Source organism: Nelumbo nucifera, chromosome 7 (genome assembly GCF_055504915.1).
Source record: "Nelumbo nucifera cultivar China Antique chromosome 7, China Antique-T2T, whole genome shotgun sequence".
Taxonomy (NCBI): Eukaryota; Viridiplantae; Streptophyta; class Magnoliopsida; order Proteales; family Nelumbonaceae; genus Nelumbo; species Nelumbo nucifera.
Window position 1 is genome coordinate 11,228,774 of NC_142655.1, and position 10,093 is coordinate 11,238,866.

At 40.0% G+C, this 10,093-nt stretch overlaps 1 protein-coding gene across 1 annotated transcript in view; it reads right to left on the reverse strand.

Moving 5' to 3' along the window:
• LOC104608925 (uncharacterized) overlaps positions 1-4,624 on the reverse strand; it is a 37,399-nt gene extending 32,775 nt beyond the window's left edge. The window contains exons 1-3 of the mRNA XM_088892215.1: positions 3,742-4,624; positions 3,456-3,626; positions 717-1,883 (exon numbers count right to left, since the gene is read on the reverse strand). Coding sequence (XP_088748341.1) covers positions 717-1,883; positions 3,456-3,626; positions 3,742-4,597 — 2,194 coding nt within the window. The 5' untranslated portion in view covers positions 4,598-4,624. The remainder of the gene's footprint in view (positions 1-716; positions 1,884-3,455; positions 3,627-3,741) is intronic.
• Positions 4,625-10,093: the final 5,469 nt, after the last annotated feature.

Consider the following 10,093-nt stretch of genomic DNA (forward strand, 5'->3'; position numbering starts at 1 on the left):
ATTTACCTAAGAAATAAAAGAACATGGGTAAATGCACTTATCTGGGTAAATGTTTCATAGGAAAAATTTACCTAGGTAAGTAATTTACCAAAAAGCAAACAGGACCTAAGGGAGCATTCTTTTTTGGATTTTGATATGGGAGGGGGAAGTTGATTACCAAGAATCCCGTGTTTTTTTTTTTTTTTCAGATTTATGTGGGGATCAGGGAAAGTTTATTTTCGTGGGTATCACTTACTCGGGTAAGTGATACCCATCTCGTAGATGGGTAAAGAACTTTTCCACCTAGGGGGAAGTTGTCAACACTTGAATGAGACAAAAATGCCCCTTTTAATAATGGATTTTTATGGATAAAATGGTTATTACCTTATTTATATGAGAAATAAAAGAACATGGGTAAATGCACTTATCCGGATAAGTGTTTCATAGGAAAAACTTACCCAAATAATTGCATTTAATCGAGTAAGTAATTTACCAAAAAGAGAACGAGACCTAAATGTAACATGTGGAGAAGCAAGATGAGAAAATATGGTTAAGGAATGAGCATTACCATAATATCTAGTGTTATATGACATTAGGTTTTACTATTCTTCATTTTATTGGAAGTAGAAACATACTTTAACTACACAAAATTCACACGTAAACAAGAGCATGAATTTTTTAGAGAAATTGAAGAAGGAAGATGGGCCTTGTAGAAATACCAAACAATCAACGCCCACCATCCAGTGGTATTACCACATTATCCTTTAAACTGTCAAACCCAATGGCGTTAGAGCTATGAAAATCTGAAGTTCCACCAAGCAAATTCTCTACCTCTTCAGAATAATGTTCTACCCATGGATGCTTATCAGACCTCCTCAAACCCTCTAACTCTATCGCCACTTCCTTCATTGTAGGTCTTTCCTCCCCGTTCAGTTTTAAACATCTTTTGGCAAGCATGGTTACTTCCCTAAGTTGATCTCTACTGCATTCATTCACCACTCTATCCTCCAAAATCTCATCAACTTTGTCCTCTTTCATTAGAGTAACAAAATGGATAGCCAAATTCCTCTCTTGTTCAGGTCTATCAAATGATAGTGCCTGCCTTCCGGTTAATAGCTCCACAAGAACTACACCAAAGCTATAAACATCACTCTTCTCTGTCAATTGGCTTGTATGAAAATATTCTGGGTCTAAGTATCCCATAGTCCCTTGTACTAATGTTGTAAATTGAGTTTGGTTTAAAGGAACCAACCTTGAAGCTCCAAAGTCTGAGACTTTCGCCATGTAATTATCATCCAAGAGTATATTAGTAGACTTAATATCTCTATGAATAATTGGTGGAGAGGCAGCAGAGTGCAAGTAGGCAAGCGCTGATGCAGTTTGTGCAGCTATACTTAAACGCTTTTCCCATGAAAGTGATGATTTACTCCCCTCCTCATGGATGTGATGGAACAGAGTTCCATTTGTAACAAATTCGTACACCAACAATGGAACTTCAGTCTCTAGGCAACAACCCAAGAGCTTTACCACATTTCTATGGTTAATTTGGGAGAGTATAATGACCTCATTGATAAACTGCTCGATTTGAGTTTCATCCACAATTTTGGATTTCTTAATGGCAACTAATCTATTATCCGGTAGAATTCCTTTATATACTGTACCATATCCTCCACGACCGAGAATACGGATTGTTTCATAGTTGTTAGTTGCCTTTTCAAGTTCTTCTGCAGTAAAGACATTAGCAGTTTCCATTGAAGCATCACGCGAAGAGAGTTGTTGCTTTAATAAAAGACCTCCATTCTGTCGAAAAAATTTTTCTCGAAGTTTAAGAAGTCTTCTTTTTTGGAACCCCCAATATATCCAAGAGACACCAATAAGTAGAAACAGGATGCCCAAGCCAAAACCTACATCCATTTGACATACACATTATAGTAGATAAGAAAGAAACAATTTTCTTTTTTCAATTGGATATATACCCATAATTTTCTAACTCTTCTAATTGTTAATTAACAATTTTGAGTATATAAAGAAATAAGAAACGAATGCCATATCTAGTACTTCTGCATAAGACAGTTGCACTGGTTAGCCATTGCATTATGAAATGGATTTATGACCAAGGATTTCAATCTTTTTTTTTTTTTTTTTGATAAGGTAAGGTAAATTTTTATTGAAAGCCCATAAAAGGTATACAAGTTGTATACAATTGAGGCCTCTACAAGCCTCTATCGCCAAGCTCCAAGACAAGGCAGGCCTTCAGAGACCTCTTCAAGCCTCTACAAAGGCTAGAACCAAAAAAACCACCCAAAGAAAAAAGTAACCTAAATAGGACAGAAGTACTATCCTAACTCAGCACACCAAAGAAACCCAACTCAAGGCCACAAGCCATCAAAAGAGATAGGGCCCAGACTAAAAGGCAAACAACGAGTGTGAAAGAACAACAAGAGTATCAACATCCAGTGTACAAAATAAAACGTTGAAAAATAAATAAAATTAATTTGGAGTGACATAAGACAATTAATACTACAATAACCCTTATTAAATTCTAATCCTCCACATAATAGATACACGTCAGATTTGAGTATCAGGTGTGCTAAGGTCAAAACTCAAACTTATGCCTAATCCTACATAATTTTACTATCCCTATTTAAACTATCAGTCATATAATTATTTGGATGCTCCCACCCACTCAGAATTTCTTACTCACTTTTTCTATCTATTCTCGACCCGCCTTGAATTGGAGCCACACACTCTATTATGAATTAAGAGATATGGGGCTCCAATTCACCGCGGGTAGAAAGTGAATAGGAGAAGTTTGTAGGAAATCTGGGCTCGCTTCCATCCACCCCGTTGCGGATTTGGCGAAATCCATGCATAAGCGCGGGCTCACAGTCATATGGGTGCCGGTGAATAATTAACAGAGATCGTTACCCCATATCGTTGTTCATGTAATTAATCTAGGTTACAGTTAAATGAGACGGGACTCCTGAAAGCAAAAACTGTGCAAAACTCTTGACATCTAATTACACATGCAAAATATCTCCCCATGAATTTATTAAACAGACGTGCGGCTGGATGCCATTCTCTTAGAATGTCCTCACAGCTTTTGCTTTCAGGAGATCCAGATCCGCCATTTGGATAAGCTTTAGGGATTTGTATTTTATGCACAAAGTCCTGGTTTTAGGCTTTGTGCTTTGGAGAAAAAAAGAGTTTTTTTTTTGCTTTAAATTATAAGACGTTGAAAAGTAATTATTACCAAACCTTTTGTTTTTTCACAGCTCAGAGTTAGAAACAAGAGCTTATCCAAACAGAGTGCAATTTACTTATGTCTTTTTTGGGGTTATGTTGGTAACTCCATTTCATCTCACCATCTATCAAGCCCATGCAGAGGTTATGTTGGGCGATTTTGGAGTCAGATCACTTTATTCGGAAGTAATATATAAAGGAATACTTTAGCTATCTAGCGTAGAACTCGTTACCTACGGCGGTTTGTATCACCGGAAATTTTGTTGGTGGAGCAATGCAAGGAGATCCGTTCTTTGTTCCATCGCCTTTTGTACCAGGAGGGCAGGAACAATAGTAACCCCCAGGCGTGTTATGGCAAATCCCCTGGCAGTCATTTTTATTTGGATATGCGCATTCGTTTATGTCTACAATTCATTTATGACAACTCCGATCGGTCACTAGATTAGACGACCACAGTATATATATAATCAAATTTTTGTAAAGCATTCATGTACGTAGAAGACAGATCTAGTAGATTACCTTGGCATCCATCCTCGAGATAAGGGTTGCCCTGGTAACCTTGAGAGCAGTTGCAAAGATATCCGAGACCGTTGGGAGAATTATAGCAATCGCTGTTCTTGCCGCAAGCATAAGAAGGGTATATCCTTGAAACAGTTTCGCAGGTCTCGTTCTCTATTGCCCAGTCCAGGACGAGTGGGAGACTATCTCCATATCTTTCGTAGAAATGCGAGAGATCTTCTACTGAGAATCTGTACCAGTCATAGTCCACCAAGAAAGCATAGCTGCAGGGATTGAAATTCCAGACACGGGTGTGGTTCTCATAGCTCCAAACATTCACATTGAAATTCTTGAACCCCTTTGGTATGGAGGTCTGACAACAACCGATACCTGTGCAAGACCCATTGATCACACTTTCTTTGTCGCTGCAAGCCATGGAACACCCGCTCGTGAAATTCCGGCCTTCAGAGCCTGTTATTTCGGACAAAGTGTCGCACCCAATTGTAGTGAATCTATTGTGAGTGTCAGAGAACGTATAGGGCAAATCATCAAGATCTACCCAGGAATACCATGACTCAGTTTCACTTCCTGAACGATCGTAGCAACTGTTTCCCATGAAGCCATAGATTCGCAATTGGGTAAGTGATGGCGAGATTTCTAAAATTTCCAGGTTACCAGTTGATATGAAAAGCTTGGGAGGGTTGAAAGTATGATTGCAGGTTAGGTCGTATCCATCTCTGTAACAGTCTGGGTAGTCCAAGCCGAAGGGGTAGGGAACGGTGATGTTTCCGCATTTCTCTTGGCATCCAGGCTTTGCCACTGACGCCATTGCTGGCCGCAACAAAATGAGTTGAATCATCAGCATAACCAAAGCCATCGTCGTTCCTGATGAGTGATGATAGCGTTGGTTTGGTGTCTTAGAACGTCTGGTCGATATGGGTATCTCATTAATAGAGCAGGCTTGATAGACCTGTATTATTAGTTTATTCTTCGTCTTGACTTTTGTATCATTTGATTCTTTCAAAGTAAATAACATTTCATTTGTAACTAATTCTTGATTCCGACCTTGACCATTTCTGCAGCATCACCCTTTCCTTTCAAATTTACCTGTAACTGGTAAGGGGGGAGGGAGTGGTTTGTGCAGGATAGTTTCTTAGTTTTGAGAAAACTGGTTTACATATTTCTTTTTTAAAAAACTGTATATTTTTTTTCTCAAGAGAAAAATCTAAAAGGTTAGCTTTTCCAATCTTGTGCATCTATATTTACTACATCGGCATCCTGAAAGATAAAATCATGGGTCATGGCTTCGCTTTTGAAAGTTCATTTTTCTACTTTCTAGAGAAAAGGATACGTATATAAAAATGTGTCGTTCAAATATGTTTTTAGAATTAAATAAAGTGTTTATTGCTTCTTTTTGCAACAGATATAAGCCACTCTACAACCAGATAGAGATTTTTTCAGATAGCTAGTTGGTACCTTCAGTACTAAAAAAATTTGGTTTACCCAATAAGTTTCACTTCTTTATCTTTCTAATTGTTAATGTTACTATTTTCTATTTTCAAAACTGAAACTAAAAACATAGTTTCTTGAATGTTCTGATTTGATATTTAGAATTATGTTTCAGGAAACACACAATATTCAGCTAGAGATTCTAATTAATAAAATGGATATAATTAAGTTTACCAATTCTTATTATTTTATTTTTTTTATATACTTGAGAAAAGTCTATTCAGATGTGGACTGATATGGTCTACACCAGCCTTAATACCATCCTGGAAAGTGAGTGTATGGGTGTCAATGGACACGTTTTGGATTGAAGTCCATCAAAATAAAAATTAATTTGGATAAATTGGACGGATCAATTATTAGACATATTGAATTGAACCATTCTAGACTTAATGGTCCAAAGTTTTTATTAGATTGGATTGAATCTGGTTAATCTGTGATGCATTTATATTAGATTGGGTCGGATTGAACCAAATACAGATTTCAATGAATCAGGTTTGAATTGGAATCAATCTAAGAGTATGTTACTAATTTCTGTTGGTGGTAGGAGTGTCAATTGGACTGGATTTGGTCCAATCCGATCCAATCTAATGCCAGTCTATTATAAATGGAATAGGTCTAATCCAATCTAATAAATGTTTTGGACCAATTTGGATTGATTTCAACTCAAACTTGGTCTATTGACACATATATTCTTATTTTATATCAATAGACCGGATATTTGCTTAATCAAACTCAATTCAATATAAATTTATTATGGATACACCAAGTCCAATCCAATCCAATAAATATTTTGGACCGAATTGGTCCAATCCAATGTCTTGTTGGTCCGTCCAATCCATCCAAATTGACACTCTTAGTTTGTGGTACACTCTTAACCACTGTGGCATCTTCATACAGTGATTGTTGATTATAGAAGTTCTCTCATTCACCTGCCGAGTTTCTCAGTCAGATATGTTCCCAGATCAGCGAATTTCGTGGCATATACGCTTGCAAAACCTGATATTACATTAAACCGTTCTCACACATGGTCAGTTCCTGATTTCCTTGGATCTTCTATATATTGTAGCTGGTTCTTTCTGAGCCATTGAATGTATTGTTAACAGGCTTCTTTCAAATAAACAAAAGTGGGAATTTACTACAAAATATAGTTTCGTATTCATTTTCTCTATCTGCACCATATCCACAGTACATTATCTTACAATACAAAATGGCGATATGTGAATACAATTCAAGGCTATATAGAATGTGGGTAGAGAATGATGGGCTGGAAATCTGATTTGCAAATACAGACGTGTATAACAGCTATATAACCAATCACGAATGGACAAAATCGATCGGTGTTTAGTAGAGAGGTAAAATATATTGACAGATGGATAGGGACAGGTGGCCTGATTTAAGTGGAGGAAAAGAGAGGAGGAAGAAGTGAACAAGAAATCTGACTTAAAATTAACAATCGGCACTATATAGTATTTTCTTTATTTTTTTTTCTTTTTCTTTTTTTTTAGATATGATATACGGTATTGATGTGGTAACCAAGGGGAAGATTGGTCTCTCTAGAAGTAGTAGAGGCTGGAGGAGGGGGAGCCAAGGAAGGAATGGAGCTGTGTAGCAGGGTGATGTGCTCTGTTTCTGTTTTATAAGATGCTGTTGGGTGGATTACAAGGTGTAGAATTGATTGGGTTCGATGGTGGTGGTTAAGGTAAGGCTGTATATTTCGTGTGTTGGGGATTGGGTTTGGCTGTGGCCTAAAAGGTTTGTGTTAACATGATCCAAATTATCATAGCCAATAGTGTTGCAATAATGAAAAGTTGGTGTCTTGTCATAGATACTTCATTGTGGGGGCTTTCCTCTACCTTTACTCTTAGACTATGTTTGATTTGAAAGAAAATGTAGGAAAATCTTTAGAAATCTTGTATTAGTTTTTCTGTCTTTTCTTTCCTTTTTCCTACCTTTTCCTTAAAATCGAACATAGCGTTAGGCATCTATTTACAAGCTAAGCAACTTCTTGGAGTTGATCATTGCTACATTAATTTAGCTCTATCCCCCAAAATTTCTGAGACATTGTTTCATTCTTTTTTTTTCTTCCTTTCGTTTTGGGTTTATGAATTTCCAGTACTTTTCTTCTAATTAATACTTCTACCAAGGATATAAACATCACTTTTAATTTCTCTGTTAATTGACTTGTGCGAAAATTTTTATAGTCCATGTAACCAGTAACCCAATGCCCCCTGCATTAATGTAGTTCACGGTGTCTGATTTAATGGAACGACCCACCATAATCTGCCACTTTTGCCAAGTAAGTCTCATCCAACTATCCAGCAAGAATATATGAGCAGATTTAATATCTATGTAAATGGCTAGAGGACAACGTGCCAAGTGCAAATTATGGTTTTTAAAAACGAACCAGTGATTGAACCTGATGTAGCGCAATCTGGCTACTCCCTGCTGGAGGTGATCTGGCTATAGCTCGGGAAGAGGTGCTTCGGGTTAAGAAGGGAGCTGACAGCCAAAAGTAGTTAATCTTGGCTCTGACTGACGAGAAGGCAAAGCAGCTGTGCTGATTGAGGAGAGATCGAAGCAACAAGAGCTGATCTCGGCAATGACCAAGGAGAAGGCGAGGCTTCAATGAGAAGTCGAAAACCTCGAAGCGATGGTACAAGAGCGAACCAAAATCTTCGAGACCGCCATCCAAGAGGCGCGGGCTGAAGAGAGAAGCCATGCCATCGAGCGCTTTAAGGAATCCTCGGAGTTCCACAATCTCCAAGTTGAATATGGTTCGAGCTCCTACCGCTCCGGCTTCAAGCTGTGCAAGTACCTAGTTTGGCAGAAGTTCCCCGACCTTGACCTCGGAGCCATCACTATGTTTGGCCTTGCCTCTAGGGTGGCGAAAGCGGCGAACCAAGACCTCGGGTCAAGAGGATGTGGGAGAGCACATGGAGACCTATCCGGTTGGCAGTCCTTCTACGTGATTCTGACTTTTTCTTCTTTTTGTGTTTTGAATGTACACCCCGAGGCCACTGAGCTCGGGTTACGATGAAATCTCTGTACTTCCATTTTTCATCAATGAAAATACGAACTTCCAATCTGGACAACAAATAACTTCCGATCTGGGCAACAAATGTATAGGTTACCCGAATTGTCGAGCTACCGAGCTGAACAACAAGTAAGGATAACCAAAGTAAAAAATTCTCTAAGTGTTTGCTACCCCGAACTGTCTACTTAGTAGGGGCAATTTTACATAGTGTACGCTGAGGTGAGCGACACCGCGGGGTAACCAAAGTAAAGAATTTTCTAAGTGTTCGTTACCCCAAACTTTTTATTTAGTAGGGGCTACTCATTTAAATGCCTGTTGTCCCTTATGAGTCCGACCTGTTGTTATATGCTGAGGCGGACTAGACATCGTAGGGCTTATATCCGAGCTGTCTAGGCCTTAGGCATTAGGGGTAATTTGCCTATGCCAAAGAGGCGACTAGGACTTATATGTCCATGCCAAGGAGGCGATTGGGTCTTATGTGGTATTTTAGCCCTTAGGCTCTGGGAGCGACTTGTAGTCCACTCCTGGATTTTGCCCATGCCAAAAAGGTGACTGTGACTTATGCGGTGCCGAAGTCTTTTATTAGTTTGGCGCTTTAGTCCTTGGATTTCCGGGAGTGGCTCACAATCCGCTCCCCAGTACGACGATCACAGGTAGTATCGCCTTAAATTGTTGATGTTCCAAGCTCGAGGTACCTGTTTTCCTTTTAAGGTTTCGAGTTCGTACGTACCTTCCCCAAGTATCCGCTTTACTCGGTAGGGACCTTCCCAATTTGGTCTGAGCTTACCAACACCAGGCTCAGGCACCATAACTTTCCGAATGACCAAGTCTCCGACACTGAAGTGCCGCTTCTTGACCTGGGCGTTATAGTACCGAGCCACTCTTTGTTGGTAGGTTGCGGTCTGAATATATGTGAGGTCCCGTACTTCTTCCACCAGGTCGAGGTTAGTACGGAGCTCGTCATCGTTTGCTTCTTTGTCGTATGCCTCTAGGCGTAATGTAGGTACTTCGATCTCGGCTGGGATTATTGCTTCTGTGTTGTAGGTGTGGTTGAAGGGGGTTTCACCTATGGCGGTCTTGATAGTGGTTCGGTAAGCCTAAAGTACATTGGATAGCTTGTCTACCCATAGACCCTTAGCTCGGGCTAAGCGAGCTTTTAGCCCACGGACTTCCGCCTACCCGTTTTCCTGAGGGTGTGCTACCGAAGTGAAGTTCTGCTGTATCCCCATCTTGGCACACCAGTTCTGAAATTTGATATCTTCAAACTGCTTACCGTTGTCAGAGATAAGCACCCGAGGTAGGCCGAAGCGACATACTATATTCTTCCAAAAGAAGTTTTGTACGCTTCGGGCTGTGATTGTTGCCAGGGGTTTCACCTCCACCCACTTCATGAAGTAATCCACTACTACTACCATAAATTTCCTCTGTCCTGTCGCTGGTGGAATGGTCCAAGAATGTCGATTCCCTACTGTGAGAAGGGCCATGGGCTAGTGAGGTACTTCAGGTCGACAACAGGTTGGTTATGGATGTTGGCGTTCTTCTGGAATTCATCGCACTTCTTGACAAGCTCGAGTGCATCTGCCTTCATTGTGGGCCAGTAGTACCCTTATTGCAGCGCTTTCTAGACGAGGGCCCTGCCCCCAGGTATCCGCCACACAGGCCTTCATGAGTGACGCGGAGAACGAGCTTGGCCTCCGAGGGTTGCAAGCAGCGCAAGTAGGGGAGCATGTAAGATCTCCGGTATAGCCATCCGTCTCTTATGACATACTTGGCTGCCTGTCGCTCTACCCTCCTGGCCGCGTTGCGATCTGCAGGAAGGGTTCCGTGAAG